The 25211-nt window shown below is 41.1% G+C and overlaps 1 protein-coding gene across 2 annotated transcripts in view; it reads left to right on the top strand.

Moving 5' to 3' along the window:
• CLDN10 (claudin 10) overlaps nucleotides 1–25211 on the top strand; it is a 99877-nt gene that overhangs the window by 65362 nt on the left and 9304 nt on the right. The window contains exons 1-3 of one of the 2 annotated variants that reach the window (XM_057707889.1): nucleotides 12636–12955; nucleotides 19673–19834; nucleotides 19923–20004. In XM_057707889.1, coding sequence (XP_057563872.1) covers nucleotides 12736–12955; nucleotides 19673–19834; nucleotides 19923–20004 — 464 coding nt within the window. In that variant the 5' untranslated portion in view covers nucleotides 12636–12735. Of the gene's footprint in view, nucleotides 1–12635; nucleotides 12956–19672; nucleotides 19835–19922; nucleotides 20005–25211 lie in introns of those variants that run through there. The other variant, XM_057707890.1, reaches the window with a different exon arrangement.

Raw genomic sequence — 25211 nt, 5'->3', positions numbered from 1 at the left:
CCTATAATAGATCCAGTTTTATAGCATCCATGCTTTAATTTATGTGATCCTCTCTGTATTTGTATTAGTATTTGATAAATACTAATTTATCTGAAAATTAGTATGAAATAATGGAATTTTATTATCTGCTTTTCTCCTCTATAGTATATAAACTTTAGTAACTAACAAACACAGTATCATTCAGTTTGATTAAACAAATTACACTGGCTGCTTTATTTAACATGTCAAAAAATTACAATATAATCCTTCATGTAGCATTTTGATTGGGAAAAAAAAACATTGCTTAACTCTAGAGGATTACATACATGGGTGAATTGTGTGGGGAAGTAGTTGTCTTAGGGCAGGTTTGTCAGAAAGATTTATGTTCAAAATCCTAGAGGTGTGGCAGTTATAATTGTAGGCAGATGTAATTGTAATTACATCAACTTTGTTCTTTAGATGTTTTTACTAACTCTTCACAAACCCAAATGAAACATAGAAACAGCTATTGCTTTGAACCACAAAAAGGTGTGTCTATTATTTGTCTACCATATTATCAGCATACAATTCCATTGTTATTTCCTTTCTTTCCATGTTACTATTCAAAAGCCATTTGTAGAAATGACTGCATTAACCTGAAACAAAAAACCTCCTAGTAACATACTTGTAAATATGTTATAGGCACAAATATATCACTGAGGAGAACCTGTATGAAATACAATCGTTTTCAACTTTTAAGTAATCAAACCTTGCTTATAATTCAGATTTTTCTTCAACTCAAATCATTTTTCAAATTCACACGTGTTTGAAGAATAACACACACAAAGTGTTATTCCAATTGATGCACTACTCCAATATACGTTCTATAGTTTAATATACTTTTAAGAAGTCACTTGGGGACTCCAGTCTCCTCATTTGTAAAATGTTGAATTAAATATTTTCCACAGTACTTTCTAACTCCCATTTTCTAGAACTGTAAAACATGTGTACCATACTGTTTTTAAATGACATAAACTAAGACTTATACAGACAGCCCTTGGTATCCGCTGAGTAATTGTGGATTTGTTATTCCGGATGGGTCCCGGAGCCAATTTGCATTTCAGTACAAAGTGAAACAGACATAAATGTGGATGGAAAAGCTGCATCTGAACTACTTGTATAGAAGTCTATTCCGTATGGAATTTAATCACATGACGGTACAGTGGCTGCACATGGTGGGGCTCTGCGTCCACACTCTGCTCCCCCAGCTGCGAGCCCTGGTGTGGGATTGCAGCCACACAGGGGAAAGGGCACCTTTTCTGAATTCATACAAAGGTGCCTTACAGGCCAACAGGAGGCCCTGAAATGTGGTTATTTTTCCCATCTTAAAAAATACAAAATTTAAAAAAAGAACAGCCTTTCATGATCCCACTTTTCTTCCAGCCCCCACGCCATTTCTCTCCTTTCTTTAAAAAGCTACTTCCTCTTACTGTCTGCATTGTTCCCTCCCACCCTGCACTGATCCCGCTCCCATCTGGTTTTTACCCCACCCTCTCCACAAATCAGCCCCGATTAAGGACCTCCGGAACCTCCATGGTCCTTCTTCTTCAGTCTTCCGTGGCTTGCATCCTCAGCAGCCTATGACGTCACTCCATTGCTTCCTCCTTAAACAGCTTCTTCACGTCGCTCCCAGGACTTTCTCTCACCCAGATGGCTGTGCCTTCTCAATCTTTGTTGGTTCCTCCCTATCTCCTAGACTATCTCTTTTCTATCTACACTCCTGCCAGAGGATCTGGCTAGTTTCATGGTTTAAATGCCACCTGACCACAGATGACTCCAAAGTGTACATTTTAGGATTGCACCTCTGCCCTGAACTTGTAGGTTCATTTGTCTGCTTGGCTTCTCCTCCTGGATGTCTGCTGGGCCCCCCAAACTCAACATGTCTAAAACTGAATGAACTCCTGATATTCACCTCAAACTTGGGTCATCTAGAGCTTTCCTCATCTCAGGAAATAACTCCATCCTTCCAGTGGCTGAGGCGAAACCGCTGGTGTCTTCCTTGACTTCTCCTTTTCACTCATACATCTCAGTCAGTCATCAGCAAATCTTGTCAGCTCTGCCCTCAAAATAGATCCCAAAGGCAAAATTTGACCATTTCTTACCATCTCATTTCTAGTCTGGTCAAAGCCACCATCACCACTCAGCTAGACTGTTAAACTCACCTCCCAACAGGTGTCCTTGCTTCTGCACTGACCTCCCTTCAGGCTCTTCTCCGAGTGGTGTTAAAACCCAAGTCTGATATCCCCTCTCTTCACAAAACCTGCCAATGTCATCCCATCGCACTCAGTGTAAAAGCCAGAGTTGTTATGAGAACTTACAGGGCCCTCCACGAGCTGCCCAGACTTATACACACCCCCCCCACACACACACAAGAAGACGCACAGACACAGACACTCAGATACGTACAGACACACGTGGACACACACACGTGGACACACACAGACACCCCATTACCTCTCTGTCCTCATCTCCCACTGCTCACCCCTTTGTTCCCTCTGATGCAGCCACTCCGGCCACCCCAGTGTTGCTCAGACAACTCAAATGTGCTCCCCGTCCAGAAATGCTCTGCCTGAAACTGTTCACGTGGCTAACTCCCTCATGTCCATCAGGTCTTTACCCAAAAGTCATCTTCTTAAGGAGGGCTTCTCTGGCCACTTAACTAAAATTTAACTCACCTACACAGCCTCCCCCCCGACCCCGCGCCCCCCCCCCCCCCCACAGACATGCTTTGTATAACATCCCCCTTCCTTGCTGGCTTATTTTTCCTCTTTAGCATATGTCATCTGCTTTACTAAATCTTTTTCGTACCTTGTATTGGTCTCCTCCAGTAGAATGTCAGCTGTGTTAGGGCAGAGATTCTATGTATTTTATTCACCATGTCTACATTGTGTGGAAGGATGCTTGGAGCACAACAGGCACTCGATAAATGTATTATGACTTGTTTCAATGAATGAATAACGCTGTTTTTGAAATGGGAACAAAACCTGAGTGAACTCTATGGACTGTTTAATCTTCTCATGGCAATGAATCCCAACTTCATACACTGGCTTCTCCAATCTCTTCAAATCCCCAGAAGTCAAAACAACTGCCTGGCTATCACTCTTTCAGGCCACTATTCCCATAATTGGTCATTCCTCCCAGGTTTCAGTGATGTCCAAGGTCTCTGATCACCTCTGTTCTCTCAGTCATTTCCTTAAAGTTACCTCCAGCAAATTCCCTGGCAGCTGGGCTGCCTTCAAGGATATGGTAGAGGAAATGAAAGGCAAAAATCAGTGGGCAAGAAAACTTGCATTTTGGGCACACCTAGCAATTAAAACACCCTGTTTGGTGATGAGGAGACTGTGATTGCAAGTTTCCTTTCCAACACCCAGACAATTTAACTCAAAGGAAAAAAGCAAAGAAGAAGTTGGTCATGTTGACATGACCCAAATGCCTAATGCAGTCACTGTATTTTCCCTTTTCCTCATCAACCCAAGCACAAGAACAACAGCACTAATATTGCTTTTTAGATGCATTAAATCTCCAGTGCTCAGATATATGTGCATATATGTCTGTACATGCAGATGGCTAAAGCAACCCTGCGAAGCAGAAGCTGGTCAGTGGTCCTGCCTCCCCCATCATTCCACACAGACACACAAGCTTATGTTAAAAATCCCTTCACCATTTCCTACCCTTATCACCTTCACTTCCAATCAATGTTTTACAGAGAAAACATTGTCCTTTGTTATTATACTTTTGTCTCCCTTCTACTTTCATCTCTTAGCCTCTATTCCCTTCGCCCTTTGTGTGTGTGATGCACAAACACTCACAAACACACATTCACACGTATACCTGTTTCTCTGACACCTCAGTGCAATATTCCAAATTTCTCTTACCATACCCCTATTTTTCTCTTATAATCAGGTAAGAGGAGAAAAACAAATAGTAATGAACCAAAAAATATTCAGGTAATGACTTATCTTTTAACTCTGGTTATAGTAATGGCTGGAAATTTTTAGTGTTTGTATTTTTAATCTTTAAAAACATGTCTGAATGTCTTCAAAACTTGGATGACTGTGCTATCATTTAAATATAAGAACATGAACATTGGAGATAGATAAACTTGGGTTTTGCAGTAACGTAACAATTATATAGTCAGATAAAACAAGTTTGGAGAGAATATGAGAAAACTAGAACCACCCTGCAGTGCTGTGGGCATGCCATGGGGTACAACCATTCCAGAAACAGCGTGGCAATAACTAGTGGGGAAAAAATTTGCATCCTAACATCTGAATGGGACACTTTTGCTTTGTTTTATTGTGGCACAGCTTTCATTGGCTAATATGGGTCAAAACTTCATCAGAAAACAAAATAAACATAAGAAGCACAGGCCGTGCACGGTAAACAACACACACCACAGAACTCCCCCAGTTCAGGATTGCAAGGTGGAAGGATGGGTGCTCATTAAAGCATTCATAGTGAAGTCAGCTGTGTTAGCACCGAGTGGCTGAAGGTCCAGTATAGGACCCAAAGCATGGAGAAGACCGGAATACACTAATGAACCGTTTAGTGTGTGTGTGTATGTGCGTAGATACATATATATATATACACACACATATCTATATACATACATATGCACATGCATATATACAGCACTAATGTTGCTCTTTACATGCATTAAGTTTCCAATGCTCAGATATATGTGTATATATGTCTGTATACGCAGATGGCTAAAGCCATCTCCACATATGTGTATGTGTGTATGTATACACACATATACATCTTAAGAAAAATGTTCCAGATATAAACCGTGATATAGTGAATTAGCATTGCTCAGGACAATTGTTAAGCAGCATGTTCATGAACTTCAACTCACCTGTTACAAGAAATAGTCCCATAATGAAATTAAATAAGGAAATTAGGTACCCTGTTCAAATACTTGTGATTATAAAAGCCACTCTCCCAAAAAATAAGTACAAAGGATATAGAATTATTTTATTGAATTGTGTGTGTGTGTGTTCATTCTTATGTTCAGTGGATATTCACTGAATACATGAACTACACACTGTTGTCTTGGTAGGAGGCAAATGACTGATGACAAAGGAGTGTAGACTCTAGAACTAAACTGGCCAAGTTGAAACTCTGCCTCCACCACCTTCCAGAACCAGTTACTGCATCTCTCTGTGATTCAATTTCTGCATCTGTACCATGGGAATGAGAATGGTACCTACTTCATAGGGTTGCTATTAAATCAGTGCAGTACTTAGAGTGCAGCACTTGGTACCCAAAAGGTACCCATATATGTTTTAATTAGACAAAAATAGGAGAAAGTCTACATTTTGTAAAAAACTCACAATTAATTATTTGTATATGGGTATGTTTTTGTGAAAATTTTCATCTTTTACCCCTAAAGAATTCATTATAAACTTCCACAAATGTTTCCCATGAAGTGAGCCAAATGGTAAACAGGGGACTCCTGAGTGCTCTGAACCAACTTCTCACCAGCTCTACTCTGAGGCCCAGGGGAGGAGAAAGTCTCTTCATTTGTAACAGGCCCTAGACTGTGGCCTATCCCACTCCTTACACTCAGTGATACAGAAAAGTGAGGGCTGTGAAAACAACTCCACTTCTCCTCAGAGCGCACCCATCTTCCTTTCTCAGTGCTCTCTTATGCCTCCCTTCCGTCCTCCTTCCTCCCATCCCCACCCTGGGGCTTCCCATCTCTATTTTTATCTTTTTACCTCTTGTTCCTTTCCTTTCTCCTTGCCTTTGTTACTCTTATTCTGTCTTTTATTTATTTATTTATTTTTGTTTTTTAAAAATTTTTAATTAATGAATGAATTTATTTATTTTATTGGCTGTGTTGGGTCTTTGTTGCTGCACATGGGCTTTCTCTAGTTGCAGCGAGCGGGGGCTACTCTTCATTGTGGTGTGTGGGCTTCTCATCACGGTGGCCTCTCTTGTTGCAGAGCACGGGCTCTAGGCACGTGGGCTTCAGTAGTTGCGGCACGTGGGCTCAGTAGTTGTGGCTCACGGGCCCTAGAGCACAGGTTCAATAGTTCTGGTGCACGGGTTTAGTTGCTCCGTGGCATGTGGTATCTTTCTGGGGCAGGGATCAAACCCGTGTCCCCTACATTGGCAGGCGGATTCTTACCTACTGCGCCACCTAGGAAGTCCCCCTTATTCTGTCTTGTAGTTGTTCACTCCCTTTTACCTTGAACTATTCTAGTTTTACTTCTCACTTTTGCTGCACTTCCCTTTGAACACCCCCCACCCCTCAATTTCTTCCATCTCAGACTAATCTCATCTTCACTTCCTGGTTTCTCTCCCTCTGCTCTCAGCATCAACCTCTACCATGTTGGGACCCTCCTGAAGACTTTCTGTGTTTTTTATTTTAAGATTTGCAATACAGTTTATCCTTATTTACTTACTGTGTGTCAGTCTAACTCTGACTAATATCACTTTTACGGAAAATGCAATTTCATAACTTTAAAGAGAGGCAAAGGAATGAAAGAGCATGAGTGAACCGGAACAGTACCCACGTTTTATGGAGTATCTACCATGCTCCAGGTCCTTTATGTATATTGTCTCTTATCTTCACAGTAACTTTGAAAATGCTATTATCTATTCCCATTTTATAGTTGAAGAACAGATGCTGAGCGATTAGGTGACCTGCCCAAGGTCACACAGAGATAGAATTTCATCTCACACCTTGATGGCTCCTCCCTCTGCCCTCTGCTCAACATCACCCTGTTTCATAAGTGAATTAAACTACTGCACTTTTTCCTTTTAATTTTTAAAATTTTTGTACAATTCTAAAGGTTACTTTCCATTTACAGTTATTGTAAAATATTGGCTATATTCCCCTTGCTGTACAATACATCCTCGAGCCTATCTTACATCCAGTATCTTGTACCTCCCACTCCCCAACTCCTATATTGTCCCTCCCACCTTCCCACTGGTAACCACTAGTTTTTATGTACTGCACTTTATCATGTTTCTAATGAACAAAAACAAAAAAGAATTGAAAATGAGATTTTTAAAACATTATCTTCATGCACCACCCCACGCAGCCGTACACATACACCCCCCTTAAACACAGCAAAGGGGGGAAAGTAATACCAGGAAGTGGGTCGAAAAGAAAGGGGCAAGGACACCAAGGAAAACTCTTGCCTGTTTTCTCTCCTTGTTGATTCTGTCTGTGATTGGTTGAGTTCATCAGGAGTCATGGGCTCAGAGATTTTCAGAGTTCAAAGTGGTCTTGAAGACCATCCAAAATAACTCCATTTTTCAAATGAGGAAGCTGCTACTCAGAGAAATGAAATGACTTGTCCAAAACACATAGATTTACTTGCTGCCCAACCTGCATGTATAGGTTGAATTAATACCCATAAAATGCATATTAACCAGCAAAATGCAACCAACCTATCTGCAAACCCTAGAAAGTTCCACATCCCAGAGTAAGAATCTTTCCAGGCTGGAGGAGTATTCACCAAGACAGCCGAGAGTTGCTGGGGCCCCAAACTTACCTCTCCAGGTGTTCAAGAGGAATCTAGACAGTCCTAAGATACCTCAGAATGTCACCAAGTGCAAGTTCATGTGCCCAAGGCACAGTGAGGCCAAACAATAGGGAAAGGTCGGAGTTTGGAGCAGAGAAAGGTTTATTGCAGGACTATGCAAGGAGACTGGTGGCTCTTGCCTAAAAAACCTGTGACCTTTCTGAAGGGTTTCAGCAAAGCATTTTTAAAGGCCAGGTGAGGGTGGGGTGTGGGGGTCACAGGATATGTGATCATCTCGTGTACAATTCTCTGATTGGTTAATAGTGAGGTTATAGGGCAATTAACTTTATCAATCCTTAGGTGCCAGTAGGTCTGGGGGCCACCTCATGATCATCAAGTAGTTAATTTATTCCATTTGGTGGTGGTTTTTAGCAACTGAAAAACTCAGGAAATAGGCATGAGATACAATTACCTGGGTACTTCAGAGAGGAGCTACAGCAGAGGTTATGGGGGAGGGGGCCCTGCCCCATTACAAGAATTGGGAATGAGTGTGTCAAAATGAATGTATGAAAGATAAGTTCATAAGATATATGGCATCGGCTTCTGATGCAGTACAGCCTCAGAGGGTACCAGATGTCAAAATAAGCCACTGTTTGTTTCCTTATAATTTGCAAAAAGTTATATATATACACACACACACATATATGATCAATGATGCAACGATGAGCATGTGTTCATTCCGGTAACTACTCCTCTCCCTCTGTAGCTTTCATGCTAAGTAGTTACAAGTATCATTGAGTTATTGTACAGCATTATGATAAACTAACAGTGTTAGGGAAAATGAAGGGAAAAGAATACAGATATGCTATTTTGCTATCTTGGTATCGGTGTTAATGTCTTCCTTCACATGCTGTAATGATAGTTGGCTCCTGGGCAGTTGTTTTTTTAGTTAATACCGTATTTATCAGGACTTTAGTTTCTTCCCACCTAATCAGCAACACGCCACCTCACTGGAATCTAGGAAGGAGCTAATGTATACTGAAACCAAATTTGATGCTTAGAAAATCCTTGAGCTGTTGAAAGGCACACCTGTGTTGTTTGGCAGGTGAGTTGAATCTCAAGTAAAGAATTTCTGCAAATCTCTGGTTCAGTCGACTAAACTGGTTTCACTCCTACTGAACAATGCTGGGCTGAGGGAATCCTCGATTTTTCCTTAATATCCATAACAATGCCAAGGAAATAACTTCCAATGGAAAACTCAGTGGTTTCGGTCTCAAAAGTGGAAAGGCTCAGAATATATTTCAGGACAGTAAATGTCTTTATGTCAAATTTATTATAGATAAATTAGTACTTTTCATATTGGAAAAAAACTATGGTTTTTTGTAAAGGCCAAGTTATTGTTAAATCAGATGTTACTTTGAACAATTTGGAGAAGTAACTTTCTAACTGTATTCACTTTTATATTTAAATTAAGAGTGGTTTGTTATGAATAGTTAATAAAAATTTCAGTGAACTGAATCCTAAAGAAAATAAGGAAGCATTTATCAGTTGAAAGGTACTCTGTAAATGGGTTTGCAGATTAACTGCAAAGGTTATTCGGGACTCTAGAATCTTAAAGTGAAACAGGCCAAATTATCCATTACTTCTTTTTTAAAAAAATCTCTGTTTGGTCTGTTTTCCTTTCCTGGACATTCTTATGTTGTATTATGTGGTTTCTTCTGACTAAACTGGTTTTGAAAAGCTTAAGATATAAGACATTCTAAAGTAAATGCTTGATCCCTTACATAATATTCTTTAGGGATTAAAGAAAATTAACATTTTTCATCCTTTGATCAGGCACTTGTGGGCTCTAAAATGTAACTCTCCATAGTTAATATGCAGTACATGCCAGGGAAGAGAAGTTTGGGGCTGTCAAACCTCATAGAACAGACAAAGGATAAAAGTAAAAGACAATTAAGTCCACAGGCATGATGACCCAAGTCTGTTTCAGCCCGCAAAAGAACTAATAGTGCTGCCATACAGGTCATAATTTATGGGTTGTTTGTGGTACTTTCAACCCTTCTAAGTTGAAGCTGTGTTACAGTCTCTATAGTAAAAGAATATTTCTTTTCTCAAAGTTTTCAACCAAGAGATGAATATTCTTTTTCTCTATAACACACACCATCTGGTTTGCATAACTGACTGTTTATGTACACATACATGCATCTCAACTGATCAGAGCTGTGGTTTCAAACCTGGGTGTACATTAGAAGTTTTAGAAAAATCACTACCAGAGCCACCCCCAGAGATTCTGGTTTAAACTATCTGGTGATGTAGCAGAGAGAGAGTCTTTCTTGCAGCTCCAAGTTATAATTCAGAATTTGTTTCTTCTGAAAGCTATATCGCAATGGTGGGTTTGTGGATATTTTAAGTACAGTTGGTAAAACTACATTATCTGTTAAATAAATTGGTGGGGGGGGGGAACGGTCTGAAACACCAAACCATTCTTCACAGGCCTTTTTATAAAACAAAGTACCTTTGGTTCCAAACAATGGAATTTATAACCAATCTGTTGGTAAATTAGGAGCTGTGTGAGTTTTCAAGGTCATAATACTGGACTTTCTTGTGTCAAAAGTAAGTCAGGGTTTTGTCTTGCAAAAAAAAGAATCAATAATTTTAGTGAGAAACTACCATGAGGAAGACATTAGCAAACAAAGACACTCAAACAAAGCTAGGAAATAAACTACAAAACCAACATTTGTGCAAGTTTTAACTTTAGGATAAACTCCACAGGGAATGTCCTGGTTCATGACTTCTTGTGTTGTCTGAATAGTACATTGGATTAGAAATAAGCAGATGGTTCAGAAAGAAACATAGCATAGAAATAATAGCGGAAATATGCTGGAGGGCAAGAAACCAGACAATAAAAGCACTTTAAAAAGGCAAATCATGCAAAAGAATAGAGGACACTTTGTTGTCAATACTCAAAGGTGATTGATTTGAACAGAAGGGAAGATGAAAAGGATGAGGTTAGGTAGGTTCTTCTCAAACTATTTTTAAGCTTGACACAGCAGGACAAGTTGGGACCAAGAGGAGCACAGTAGTGGAACCATGTCTGCATTCCACCAGGCAAACCATCTTCACCTGTATTGCCATTCACACAAGCCGTGAGATGGCCATGCACACACAAACACACTTCCCAGGAGTTACTGCATGGCCCAAAAGTAGGACTTTCCCTGTGTCGTCTCAGTGCAAATCACAGCAGTTGAATGGATATTAAGACAGCCAGATTTGGGCTCAAAAGAAACAAAAACTTGCTAAAAGGCTGTCAGTTCAAAACAAAACCAGAACACACACCTTCCCATGCACTGGCCCTGAAGTCCAGAAGGTTAGAGCATGGACTGAATATTATCTCTAGAAATAGGATGAGCGTGTTGAGTGCAGAGTATGTCCATACAATCTCCAATGATCCTTCCAAATCTGTTTTTATATATATTTATATATTTTATTTATTTATTGGCTGCATTGAGTCTTCGCTGCTGCACATAGGCTTTCTCTAGTTGCAAAGAGCAGGGGCTACTCTTTGTTGCAGTGCGCAGGCTCCTCATTGCTGTGTCTTCTCTTGCTGCGGAGCATGGGCTCTAGGCACATGGGCTTCAGTAGTTGCAGCACATGGGCTTAATAGTTGTGGCTCACAGGCTCCAGAGCAGAGGCTCAGTAGTTGTGGAGCACGGGCTTAGTTGCTCCGCAGCATGTGGGATCTTCCTGGAGCAGAGATCGAACCTGTGTCCCCTGCATTGGCAGGCAGATTCTTAACCGTTGTGCCATCTAGGAAGCCTCCAAATCTGTTTTGATATTTCTGTAATTCAACCTCGTCTCTTCTTCATAGACATTGAATCACCTCTAATTTCATTCTATACCCATTTGGTTGTTTTTGTTTTGTTTTGTTTTTGTTTTTGTTTTCTTAAGTGACAAAGGAGAATTAAGAAACTTTTCACAATGAACCAAAGTGTCCCTGCATAAAGATAGTGGAGCAGGGTTAGCAACTGGCTTTATTACAGCAGAACTGATTTGGAGGTTTTAGCCCTTGGTTACTTTTGGGAAGAAGTAAATCCTGAAAGTTCATACCACGGACTGCAAGATCTTTAAATGGACAAATAATAAACCCACAATAAAGGCAGAGTGTTCTCTGTCACACATTTTTGCTCAAATGTGTGACCTCTGGAGCCAAAGGTACACCCTGATCTTTAAGTTTGCTTTGAGACAGCAAGGAAGGAATAAGTTTATTCCTCAATTAGGTGCAGAAGTGGAGATGGTGAAAAAGTAAAACAAGATACAGAGCGGCTGCGATAGACCATCAGCTCATAGAAGAGACTCAGAACTGGCAGCTGGAAGAGACCCACAGGAAAAACGTCTTAAATGCACGTCCTACGCACAGTGCATTCTATCAGCAGGCCAGCCTTGTGGCTGGAACAGTCACGACTGCGATTCTAAAGAAGACCCCAATGCAGCCTGTGCTCTCCATAACCTGCTGTCCTGAATTTAGGTTTGTGCCACGCATCTCTTGACCGTGACCTTCCATATACCGCCGGGCCGAAAGGAAGTGCAGAATTTCAGGGCAAGGCCGACTTCAAGCCCAGAACTGCAATGATCCCTCCTTGACAAACCGAACTGGGTCACCCAAAAGAGCGTGGCGTGAAAACCTTTAGAGTTCAGCGGCCCAAGGGCTGCGTTAGCAGGCCGAGCGAGTGCTTTCCGGGCACACAAAAGGCTTTTTCTGCTCTGTTTTTACAAGGTACTCTGGAAGCCAAGCTACTGCCAGTGGGTAGGGCTGGGGAGGGGAAGGGGGATGGACGCAGCAAGTTGTCCACATCCGGCTGCCAGTCTGTCCAACAGGGGAGCCATTCTCCGCCCCGGAGAGGCGGTAGCGGGTAGGGGGAAGCTACAGGGATGCGCAGGCTTGTGTTCCTCCCGACCGCGGGCGGCTGGCCAGCTGGCTCGAGAGAACCCCGGGTGGCTACCGTAAAACCTCCCCGCGAGCCCTCTCGGCCCCAGAGGGCGCATCCTGGGGTCCGCGCGCGCCCTCTAGCGCCGCACCTGCAGGTGGGCGGGGCTGGGCGAGGCGGGATGGGGGCGGGGCTGGGCGACAGGGGCGGGACGGGGCGGGGCTGGGCGGCGGGGGCGGAGCCGCGGGGCCCGGCGCACTGGGGTCGACGCGCGGAGCAGGAGCGCCACAGCGGACGCGGCGGCAGCGGGCGGCATGGCGAGCACGGCGTCGGAGATCATTGCCTTCATGGTCTCCATCTCCGGCTGGGTGCTGGTGTCCTCCACGCTGCCCACCGACTACTGGAAGGTGTCCACCATCGACGGCACGGTCATCACCACCGCCACCTATTGGGCCAACCTGTGGAAGACGTGCGTTACCGACTCCACGGGCGTCTCCAACTGCAAGGACTTCCCCTCTATGCTGGCGCTGGACGGTCTGCATCCCCTCGCCCACCACCCCCCGGCCCCTCGCTCCTCCCCGGCCTTCCGGCGGGGCGCCCGCTAACCCCACGACCCCACGGCCGGACCCCCGGGCCGGACTCCTCCGAAGCCCGGCCCCGCTCTCCCCCTCAGCGCCTGAAGGAGCCGCGGAGGGTCCCCATGGCCCGTCTTCTCCAGACGTCTGTCCCGCGGGGGCGCCTGTCCGAGCCCGGAACCCCGGGGCGGGAGAGGGGGGCACGCAGACAGGCCTGGGTGGGGTGGGTGACTCTCAGGAGACAGGGATGGAGGGAAGCAGCCTTGCCGTCCTGAGAGTTGAGGACAGGGCTGTGGGGCCCTTGTCTCTTTTGGGGGCTGTTAGAGCACGGAGTCACGCAGAGGGGGCTTGTCCTCTCCAGCCAGCACTCCCCAGAAGGGCTAGATTCTGATTTGAAAGGACTTGTCAAAGCGACATCTGCTTGCTCTGAACTCCCTTTAGCCATTTCGTTAGTTCTTTTAAAAGTTGGGGAGAGGGAAGGAAACATATTGCAGGGGAGAACCCCCCCCAAAAAAAAATAATCCCACGCATCTACAAAAGAGTCTTCTGGGCTTTAACTCTTCCTCTAAATTTTAGGACAATAAATAGCCCTAGCCTGTGCCGCAGGGGATAGAGAATCCTGGCCACCAAGAATCTTGTGCGGGAAGCTGAAAAGTTTTGTGTCGCGCCTCCCAAGTCCGCTCTCCGCGTCTCCCTCTTTTTGTGCTTTAGTAGATTGTTTTCTCTGCTGTTCTTTTTAGCGGGGCTCTATACTGTATTGTATCAGAACAACAGGTGTTCACAAGGAAAACTGGCTCATTTTAGTTTCAAGAGGACAGTAGATGACAACCCGGTCACAGTGATTGCCCAAGTTCTAGGCTCCTTTCTTCCAGGATTTTACAGCACATGAGTAGATGGAACCCGGCAGAAACTCGAGAGTCATTTACATTAGTTCTCGATTTGAGGTGTTTTTCTTTTATTACTGCACTGCAAGTTTTTATTTGCGTAGCTGAGTAAATAAAAGACAAGATTTAATTCCCCTAAGATGGTGCTTGCCACGAAAAGCAAACTGTTGCTCAACGGAGATATTTGATGGAAATTCCGTGTAAGGGAATACGTGTCTGGTTTTAAATGAGTGACACCTGGGTCTGCGTCCTGGTGTGTAAAATAAGTAGCTGGAACACTGTTGATTCCCTACAGTTACCGTCGAATTTCCTGTGCACTGCAGAGCATACATCCAGGTAGATGCTTGAACAGGCAGGCTCTTGTGTCTGGGGTTTACATTCAGGAATATGGGATTGACAGTTACTGTCCTAAACACATTCTTCTGTTGTAACTGCGTGGTCACTGAGATAGCCTGCCAGATAGGCATACTTCCTTCTGTAGGACAGTTGGGGGAAAAGAGAGAGGATGGAGAAATGAATACTCCATGAAGATTATTGGGTGCAGAATAGTGAAGCTCTCACCTTATGTGTCTGAGCTGAGGATGGATATCATGGTCTCAGGATTTGGGGGCAGGTGGGGTAGTGAGGAAGGAGAGCATAGCCTTCAACCATCCAGCTCTAGAGAGGAGGCGTGACATTTGTATACAACCCAGCTTGCAAAATGGCCTTCCACGTGTGCTCATGTGTCTAGAAAATGACTTTAAAAGCATAAGCGACATCATCTCTTGTTCTGCATTGTTAAAAATTAATAACATAGCTTTCCAAGTCAGTACATATAGAAGTAACTGTTTTTAATGATTGTGTGGTATTCATTATTCTGAACAAACTGGTTCATTTAACGACTTGTCCATTGTTGGACATTGGACCCTTCCTAGTTTTCATCGTTCTTAGCACTTTACTGAAAATCTTTCTATTTGCCTCTTTGTGCATATGTGTATTTCTGTAGTGTAGATACTGAGAAATAGTATTGTCAGAGCAGTAGAATATTCATTTTATTATTTAGTTTATACTGCCAAGTTAATTCCACCAACAGTGTATAAGAATACCTGTTTCTCCACATTCTCATTCAGTTTTTCATCCAGTTTAATGAATGACATCCTATCATGTTATTATTTTAGTTGGCATTTCCATGATTACTGTGACTTTTGACCATCTTATGTACTTATTGGCCATTTTTTTTCTTTTGTGAGTTGCCTGTCCACATCTTATGCCCATGGCTCTGTTGTTTCCTCTTGGTTTAAATGATTTGTTTTTTTAAGTTCTGGATGTTAGTCCTTGATTTGTTATATATGTTGCAATCTCAGCCCATTGCTTGTCTTTTAATTGTGTGATGTCTTTTCTCATACAAAACATTGAAATGTGTACTATAATCAAATTTAAAAGTCTCTTCCTGCTGGCTTGGCTTAAGAAAGCATCCCCTGTGGCAAAGTGATAAACTTACTTTTCATTATCTCTCAGAATACTATTTTGTGGGGTTCAACTATGCAGCTACATTTTCACATAGAAGTCAATTCTCGCACTTACAAGTGGAACTTCCCAGAGCAGGCCCCTCTGCTTGTTCACGCTCTGCTGTGTATTTTCAGGGCAGCCACATCTGCTGGTTGCTGGTCCTAAGGCAGGTCCTGCCCACAGCGCACTGTATGTGGATTTCCTGGTATTACATGTGAAGCGGAGGGAGAAAGCTGCATTTCCAGGGATTGTGGTGGCCACAGGCCTGACTAGGCCAGTCCTCCCCTTAAACCAAGCAGAAAAACCCAAGAAGGGAGAGTAAAGGCTCACAGCTCTCCCCTGTCTAGTCTTAGGTGGAAGAACATGCCTCTTGGACACAGATGATGGAGTCATTATTTCTGACTTTCCTATGTGAGGTCAACGCTCTAATTCCTCATGGGGTATCATTGTTACCCCACTTTTCCCTGCAAGGAAAAAGCTAAATGTGCAGATTGAAAGTTATGTCATGTTAAGATTTCAACTCTAATTTCTGCTTAGAATCAATCTTAGAGTTATGGAAGGGAAGCTTTGATGTGTTTCTTACCACTCACCAGACATTTAGTTCATTATTCCTCCTGTGAAGTAAGTGCTGTTATCCTTGGGTTTTACAAATGAGAAAACGGGCGTGGAGAGATTAGGTAATCAAGGATACACAGCAGGTAAATAGAAGAACCAGAGCTGAAATTCAGAGTTCATGTCTGCCCCTCATACAACCCTTCTCTCAAAGGATTTGCAAAAAGTACACAAAGCTACTAGCATAAGAAAAGCACATTCTTTTTTTCTTCCTTTAATCAGCAGCTACCAAGTGTGCTGTTAGGGAACTGTCTCCACCAAGTGGATATTTTCATTTTTGCTAGTGGGAAATGGAAAATAAGGTACATTTGGAAAACATTTACCTTTTGAGGGACACCTTGAAGGTTTCCTCCAACAGAATTTATTAAAGTCACAGTATTTTACTAATTGAAAAACTCACGGTTGAACAAGCTGGTGATTTCTCTTTATTGCTAACCCATATTCCTTTCAAAGCACCACTTGAACTGCAGCTGAGAAGTATTTCCAGCCAGGTTTTTTTTAGTATATGCCATCTATTTTTGTTAGTGGGAATGTTTGCCATTTCTTCCAAGGGAGTTAACTATAAATTATACTTCAGAGAACTTCTGAGCAAATATGTTCATGCCTCAGCACTTTAATGTGTTAATTAGCTATTAACAGTGTCAGTAAATTAGACCTGTCAAAAATAATGGCCTCCTTGACTAAGTTTTTACCACCACTTCACTTGAGGGTGTTACTTATAAGTTTTGACCTCCAGAACTGTTCAAAAAGCAAAGCTGTAGAGGTCTGCCTTGCAGAAGATAAACTCTGAGAGGGTTTGTGGGAAGTCACCCAAAACTTGAGTCTGTGGATGTTTTAAGGACTGGTAGCCCCTAATTTGCAGACCTCAGGCTTACCAACAACTTGATTCCATTTATGGCTGACAGTGGAGTTTATCTCCAGGAACTCCAGACCCTGAAGTGCCTTCTTTTGTGCATGTGATGAGTTAGCAATTTATTGCTATTGTTCCCACGCCAGAGAGAGTTACCTTCCCCTCCAAATCAGGGTTCTGGTTGGTTCCCAGGAAGGACCTGAGCTCGTCACAACCTGCTCTGTATCTCTCCTCTTGTGCTGAGAGGGCAGAGTCGGTCCTGCTGCAGGTATCTGTGCTGAGACAGGAGAACTGAGTGAGACACTAAAAAAAAAAATGGTATGAGTCATGGTTAAAGTGTAAAGCCTACTGTTATTTTCCCAGTCATATTAAGAGTTGAATGCATCAGCCTGGGATTCTGACCACTGTGTGCCATCTGGGAAAATGCATTCCACGTTCTAAGGGATCAGATTGTAGACTTAACCTTTTGCAAGGCTTGTGTATTTTCTGTACATAAAGCCTATAAGATGACTAAAGTAAAGGCAAATGATGATGCATAAGGTTCTCTAGAATAGTTTTTTTTTTTTTTACCTGTAGAATAGAGGTTACATCACACACACACTTTCTTGTCTGTTTAGGATTGCAGTAAGCATCAGCTAAAAACCTCAAAACCACAAATTGAAACAAATCTCAAAAAATAATGAGACTACACTGCCATCACCACAGTAGCTCTGGTGGTAAACGATGAGTCACTTGTGGTTATCCTGGAGAACTGTCTAATCTCACAAGGAACTAACAGGCTTCCTCCACCTGTGCTTCTATTGCTCCCTGGGTTCTAGCTGGGGGACCTGAGGGTTGAAGTTTTTTTTGTTTTTGTTTTTTTAAGAACTTTTATTGAGATACAGTTAACAGACAATAAACTGCATATATTTAGAGTGTACAATTTGTTTTTTCTTATTAGTAATGTATATATGGCAATCCCAGTCTCCCAATTCATTCCCCCCCAACCCTCTCTGCTTTCCCCCCTTGGTGTCCATATATTTGTTCTCTACATCTGTGTCTCTATTTCTGCCTTGCAAACCAGTTGATTTGTACCATTTTTCTATATTCTGCGTATATGTGTTAATATATGATATTTGTTTTTCTCTTTCTGATTCACTTCACTCTGTATGACAGTCTTTAGGTCCATCCATGTCTCTACAAATGTCCCAGTTTCATTCCTTTGTACAGCTGAGTAATATTCCGTTGTATATATATACTACATCTTCTTTATCCATTCATCTGTTGATGGACGTTTAGGTTGCTTCCATGTCCTGGCTGTTGTAAACAGTGCTGCAGTGAACATTGAAGTGCATGTGTCTTTTTGAATTATGGTGTTCTCTGGGTAGGGTTGAAGTTTAAAATAGAGCGAGCAGATAGCCCTGCAGCACTAGTATTGCTACCAAATAAGCCTCCATTATCCTGTTTCGCTAAAAGTAAGTTTCTTTTGCTGTTTTTGATAGCCTCCCCATCAGCGAAATTATTTTCTGTCTGGAAGTAGTTTACACTGTAAAATAGAAGATCATTGTCATTGCTTTCTGCATTTATAGGGGCCTAAATTTGTTTACTTAATTAGAGCATCTTCTGAGTACTCTTCAAAATGGATCCTAGGGGTAGGACTAAAACTTAAAATTTTATTCTTTCTCTAAGAAACATAGACTGGAGGCCACCTTCCAGCATTATTCCCTGAATAGAATTATCATAGCCTTAGAATTATTTCTCATAGACTTTGCCTAAACACAATAATAAATGACTTGGTGTATCTTGGCACTTAATGAGTTTTTTCAAACTAAAAAATTTAATGCCAAATGTAAACCTGATATATATGTATGTTCATTTGCTTAACAAATATTTACTTACACCTAGTATGTGCCATCATTATTTGAGATTGAAATAGGGCACTGTTTGAGGCTAAAATGAAAATGAAGACTTGCTAAAAATGTATTAGTTTAAATCCTGTTAATTTAAAATTTGTTAGTGTCTGGACAAAAGCTGGGCTGAAGTTTACCATCACCCTGGCTGTGCAAATAAAAATACGTGACTAAGAAAATGAATGGTTTAGGAGGAATGATCAAACAAACCAACAGAACAAGCTTTCAGGATACTTTGAAAGCATTCATTTATATGCAAACAGTTAATTTCATAATTATAAAATGTTCTTCCAGGAACCAACCAATGCTTATTTAAAACCCAGTGTTATTATGTGTGCCCTGAAAATTTTTTAAAGGTCATGAAAATACATCTTGATTTAGGCTCTCCTCACAGTTCATGATGATATTCCACTTGGTCTCATTTATAATCTTTCATTGATATTAGAAGATGTGACTTTTTGCGAGCTCTGCCCAATTATAAAGTTTACAAAACCATTAAAACATCCATTTTAAAGATCCTGATATTCAAAGGAGTAAGAGGGTTGAGATAGTGGCAGATGAGGTTTCTCAGGGTGAAAGGTAGTATTGCATGGGTTTTGTAGTCAGATCTGGACGGAATCCATTTCAGTCTCTTACTAACTCATCTCTGGCACATTACTTATATGACTGTTTTGTGCCTCGGTTTCTTCATCCATGAATATGGGAATAATAACACTCAGAGATATATCCTGAGGATCATGCATATGCCAGACTGAAAGGTATGTGATATAAAACAGGCACTCCATACAGATTAACTTGCTTTCCTTTCTGGCTTGTCTTAACATGTGTTTTAACCATTATGGTTATTTTTTCGGAAAACAGAACAGTCATTCAGAAGGACAATGTCAAATGAGAGTTTCTCCCTGGACAACCACATGTTTTATGCTAATATAAATGGCCTACTCTAATTGCAGGTTACATCCAGGCATGTAGAGGACTTATGATTGCGGCTGTTAGCCTGGGCTTTTTTGGTTCCATATTTGCCCTGTTTGGAATGAAATGTACCAAAGTCGGAGGCTCAGATAAAGCCAAAGCTAAAATTGCTTGTTTGGCTGGCATTGTATTCATACTGTCAGGTAAATAGTAACTTTCTTCCAAACAAGGTGCTTCAGGATGTTGATGAAACACCAGTAATCATAGTACTTTCCCTCTGATGCTCTTTAGGGCTATGCTCAATGACCGGGTGTTCCCTGTATGCAAACAAAATCACAACGGAATTCTTTGATCCCCTCTTCGTGGAGCAAAAGTAAGTACTCTTCTTAAGTCTGTATGCTTGTGGCTCACAGGAAATGGATGTAAAATCATCTCCTAAATTAAGGTACATAAATTTCCTCCATGGCTTCGGAATGTGAGACATACTAATAAATGATATTTGATGACATCATTCAAGAGCTACATCATTTTATGTGCTGCATTGGCAAAAGATGCATTGAATCACTGCATTAGTGTTACAAAGCATCTTGTCTTTAAATAGCTGAAGGCATAGGGTCTAGAATGCTAAAGGTCACCTATTTTACATCGTAATATTGAAGTCAAGTGGAGAAATGGTGTAAGATGGGGAAGAAAGAAGGAGAAAGTGTGACAACAGAAAATTAAGAGCTTGCCTTGATTGTTGTCCATCCAAAATGATACTTGCCAGATGTCCTGGGCTGGTTTCCATCTCAGACATTGAGATGAACACTGAGACTGTGATCCTGAAGTTTAGAAACATTTAAATGATATTGAGTGAAATATTATTTTTCATTTTTGAATTAGCCTTTTACATTTGTTCTGTTGACTACGACCTTAACAAGTTCCACCTAGTAAACCTTTGTAAAGAAACTGTACATGATGCAGGGTCTTTAAAAAATGCTCTAAGAGTGGCTCAGACACCCAAATGTGACCAGTCTCAGCTGCGGGTGAATGGTTTGGCACTTACAGACCAGTTTGTTTGTTGTTGTTGGTTTTTAACTATGGACTGTTGCTTTTTATAGTTTTCCTAGGCTTATTTCTTTGCATTGGGAAAACCTAAGGAATACCAAATTAGAACTAATAATAGATCAAGTATTTTGTCTTCCGTGAGAATATTCCCACAGACTTCTGTAGGAAGCCGCGTGTGTAGGCATGTGTACTGCTATAAACTGGGCTGGGGATTCTCTTTCAGTCTTCAGATCAAATGTTACAGAATTTTAAGAGAGTCATTATTAAATGGCTGATCGAGGTCCATTACTTTTTTCTGATGGATTTAGAAATCTTTACGAAATGATTTTTCTAGTACTGTCTTTAGTATAGTTTATGCATAAATAGTAAATGCTTGTATAATGAAATATAATGAAAATAATAGCTAACAGGTTTGGAGCCCCTACCATGTATCAAGCAGACCATTGTGAATATTATTTTATTATTTTACTCTTGCAGCTTCCTTATGAAGTAGGTTGTCTCCGTACTCCCTTTTTTAAAATTGGGGAAAGAACTCAAGTAGTATGTGCAAGGGAACTTGGACTAAACTAATAGGCTGATTGAACTATGATTCAAACCAGGCAACCAAACTGTAGCACACTTACTCTAAAATGCATGATATATAATATTCTGCTATTTTGTAATTTTTGTGACAGTATGCCACATATATTTTTCATCAAGGAAGTTTCTTTGGTGCAGTAGTGTTTCTTGTGACGTTCTATTAAATGGAAAACAAAAATGACTGCTTCAGGCCCCAGTAAAATAACATTCACTCCCCTACCTATATTAGAAAAATGTGTGCTGATTTGTAAACGTTGTCCTAATTAATTTTTGATGAGATTTGCACAGATATGCACGACACCAAACTTTGAGATGAAAACCGAGACTGTTCTCCTGAAGATTAGAACCATTTTAATGATATTTAAATGAAATGTCATTTTTCATTGAAATATTATACTTAAATGATACATTTTTATTTCAGGGTTTGGTATCATAAATATACCACAAAATCATATTTCTCATGGTTTATTTTATTAAAGACATTCCTGACTTTTCTGAATTATCTTTCCTACATCACTGTTTTTATTTTCCTGACAATCATTATTCATGTCTTTGTCAGAATCTTAAAAATCATTTTCATCTTTCCTCACAAGGCTGAGTCTAGTATCGTTATCTATATGCACAGTAACTTAAACCTTTTATGAGATTTTGTGTTCTGTGCTTGCTATATGCTCAGTCAGCTAACTCAGTTTAGTACCATTGAAATTTCTTATTGTTTCAGATTTTGGTTAAACTCCGTTCTGTAATTATGGACTCTGAGAGGTTTTCCTCTTTTCTGCATTCTTGGTGCTACATCAAACTATTCCATTCCCTCTATGGATTTCCCAGCATCCTCTTTCTGTCTGTGCCTACTCTCTCACTCTGCTGTTTTCTCATCTGAAAAATCAGGATAATCATAGGGTTGCTGTGAGAGTTAAGAGAATGTGTATGTAACCCTTAGAACTGATTAGAAAAGAGGGAAAACCTTGTATTAGCCATTACTGTATTGTGTTAGCTGGTATTAAGATTGCTTTTTAATTGTGTGTAGTAGTTAAGATGTGGCTTATCTTTATGGATGTCTTTATTAGCTCTTTTCTTCAGTGACTTAAAAATATAACACCTACAATTTGCCAGTTTACCTTAGGTCATTAAAACCACAAGAGCAAGGGTTATGAAAAACATCATGGATTACAAATTGATAATATTTGCAAATAACAGGTCCTTCACACCTGCATATTGCGAACATGTTAGCTCCTTGAGATCAGAGCTCACTCACATTTGCCTCCCCGCAGTGCCTGGCACAAAGAAAGGCCCTCCATGACTTACATACAAGGAATTATCAACGCCTATTGAGAATGGTTAAATATGATCAAGTACTAATTACCCACAATGGTAGAAAAGAGGCATGAAGATGACATGTGACACCTACAGGAGTTCACAGACTTCATTTAAATAAAACTCACTTCTGTAAAAACCAACCAGTCAACTAACTTGCTGTCATCTCTTTTCCTTTTATCAACGCCTCTAGTAGAGGAGAAGGAGGTGAAAATTAGCAAGATTAATAAGCTGCAAATTGGGTATCAACACAAAGTAAACTGATTCCATGGGTCTTAAAATATCATAATTTTTAAAGCGAGATTTAGATTTTGGCATATTCTAGGGGATAGGACTTCCTAAGCTGGCATTTGCTAGAATTTAGTAATCAGTGCCTCTGATGTAGTTTGTGCATGAACGCAGAGAGGAATATGTTGGAGAATCACTGCCAAAGGCAGGGCCAGCCCTGGGGGAGCTGAGATAAGGCCACCACTCCAGGGGGGTTCTGACTATTTCTTTGCTATCTTCATTGAGCTGCATGAGATCCTTGAGGTCAGAAAATACCTGTTTCATCTCTTATTTGCCTAGCACAGTGCCTGGTAAGTGAAATCCTGATCTGTAGAGCTAGTCCTTTCAAGATTAGCAGACTGAGGAAGCCTCTGAGAGGATGGTGCTAGAAGGCAGGCTCACCCTCCTCTTCCCATCCTTATCATGTGTTCCTCTTCCCGCAGCAGCATTTGCTCCCTCCAGTCCTAGACGGCATGGCTGTGGCTCAGGTGCGTGTGTGTTTGGCCCTTAGAAAGGTCAGTGAGGAATAGTTGCTTGCTACATACTCTAGTTTAAATTTCTGGTGAGCAAATACTTGCCCAAAAATGCACTGGAAAACAGTTCAGGCCTCAGAACCTGGTTTTGTTGCTTTTGTTTTTCTTAAGGATTTTCTACCATGTAAATTGAATCTTTGTGGATTTCCAGGACATCGCTACATAAGGCTCACCTTGGTTACCTGAGTTAGAAATAGGTAACCAAATAGGCTCATCCACAGATACCCACCACATTCCTACTATGTGCAGGGAACTCAGTATGTGCTTTATTGATGAGGGAACAAAATGAGTGGCTTCTGATGTATCGTTGGAATAAAGATTGTGGCAGTAGCACTGCAAACAGTAGTAGGCTTTGTGTTCAGTGCCTAATTATTTCTGAAACCCTTACTTTCCCACAGCTTATATGGGAAGATTTTTCTTCCTACCTACAGCCATTTGACAGACTTGCAATCTTTAAAGAGTTTCACCTGACCATGGTTGTGTTCTGCTGTGTTTTCTTTTGTTTTACTTCCTTGCTTTCATTCAAGTTGTGATTATGTTTTATGGCTCCAGGATGAGCTCCTGCAAAGCCTTGAAAACTATTTCTCAACTCTTCCCTTTGGGCTGTTTCAAACCAACTTCCTCCTTTTTATTAAAGCAAAACCTACCAAATAAAAAAAAATCTATCCTCTTGCAAGCTTATGGTCACAAGCACCTCTTGGGGTGATTCACCCTGTCATCGTGTTGAAATATAATTACATTATCCCCACCATGGCTTGTTGTCCAAAGCACTAACTTCCTGAGTGTCTTGCTTTGTTTTTTCTTAGCTAGACTGTTCCAAAGAAGAGTTGATTGGCACAAAGAAACTTCTTTTCAAATCATGCAATGTTGGAGCCCTGAACCAATTTCCTTAATTGAGGAAACAGGACATCGTGATCTTAGATTTATTCTCTTTTAGTCAGTGAGATTTATCATTAACATTTTGGCTCAGATATTCATGTTCGGGTCTATCATACTCCAGTCTTTTTATTTTCAGAGTTTTTAAAACCATGCAGTTATTTATCTCTAGCACTCTTCATTCTGTTAGTTTCTACTTTAGTATCTAAGTTTTACTTTTCACCATTGTGCTTATTTAGTAGTTAGAAATAAACAGCTGTCTACTTCCCAATAAATTATCTCATTCTTGTTATCTGTCAAGTTAAATGGACAATAGACAATTCAAGAAGTACGTTTCTAGGTTACACACATTTTCCTGGGTGAAGTTGAAAGGAATATCGATCTCACTAGATGACCTTGCCTAGATATTTAACTTCTCTCTTCTGTCCTTATTATAATTTAATGAATTATAGATGCCTATTTACTTAAGCATATTCCAGTCCTGAGGTTATTTGGAGAATGAATTAATGTTGGTAAAAGGCTCACAGATTCTCACATAAGGGATTCCATAGAAGTGACAAGGGTTAAGAACAAAACAAAATTTGACTGTTAAATATTAAGAAGGTGTTATTCTTTGATTTCACTTTTCGTGGTAGCACCAGCCACTTCAGATCATCAGGATTGCTCTGATGCTTTTGTTATGCTGGGCAGGACTTTAAAATATACTTGGAAATCAAGTGTTTGGCAACTGTGTTTTGTTCTCACTGACCAGTATATGAAGTCACAATTCCTTCCAGTTTGCCATACTTTCTGGTGACTCACCTTTTACCACCACCACCCCTTTCCCTCTCCTTTTCACATTCCTGCTAACCCCTGCGTATCCTGCAGGACTTGCGTTCTGGGTGAGGTGCCCGCCTGGGGGCTCCCTTTGCCCCTGTTGCTCCTATCATAATCCTACTGGGAGGTAGCACTTGCTTATTGGTCC

The sequence above is a fragment of the Hippopotamus amphibius genome, chromosome 14, assembly GCF_030028045.1.
Source record: "Hippopotamus amphibius kiboko isolate mHipAmp2 chromosome 14, mHipAmp2.hap2, whole genome shotgun sequence".
NCBI lineage: Eukaryota > Metazoa > Chordata > Mammalia > Artiodactyla > Hippopotamidae > Hippopotamus > Hippopotamus amphibius.
The sequence above is the reverse complement of the archived record's forward strand: the minus strand, read 5'-3'. Positions and strand labels throughout refer to the sequence as shown.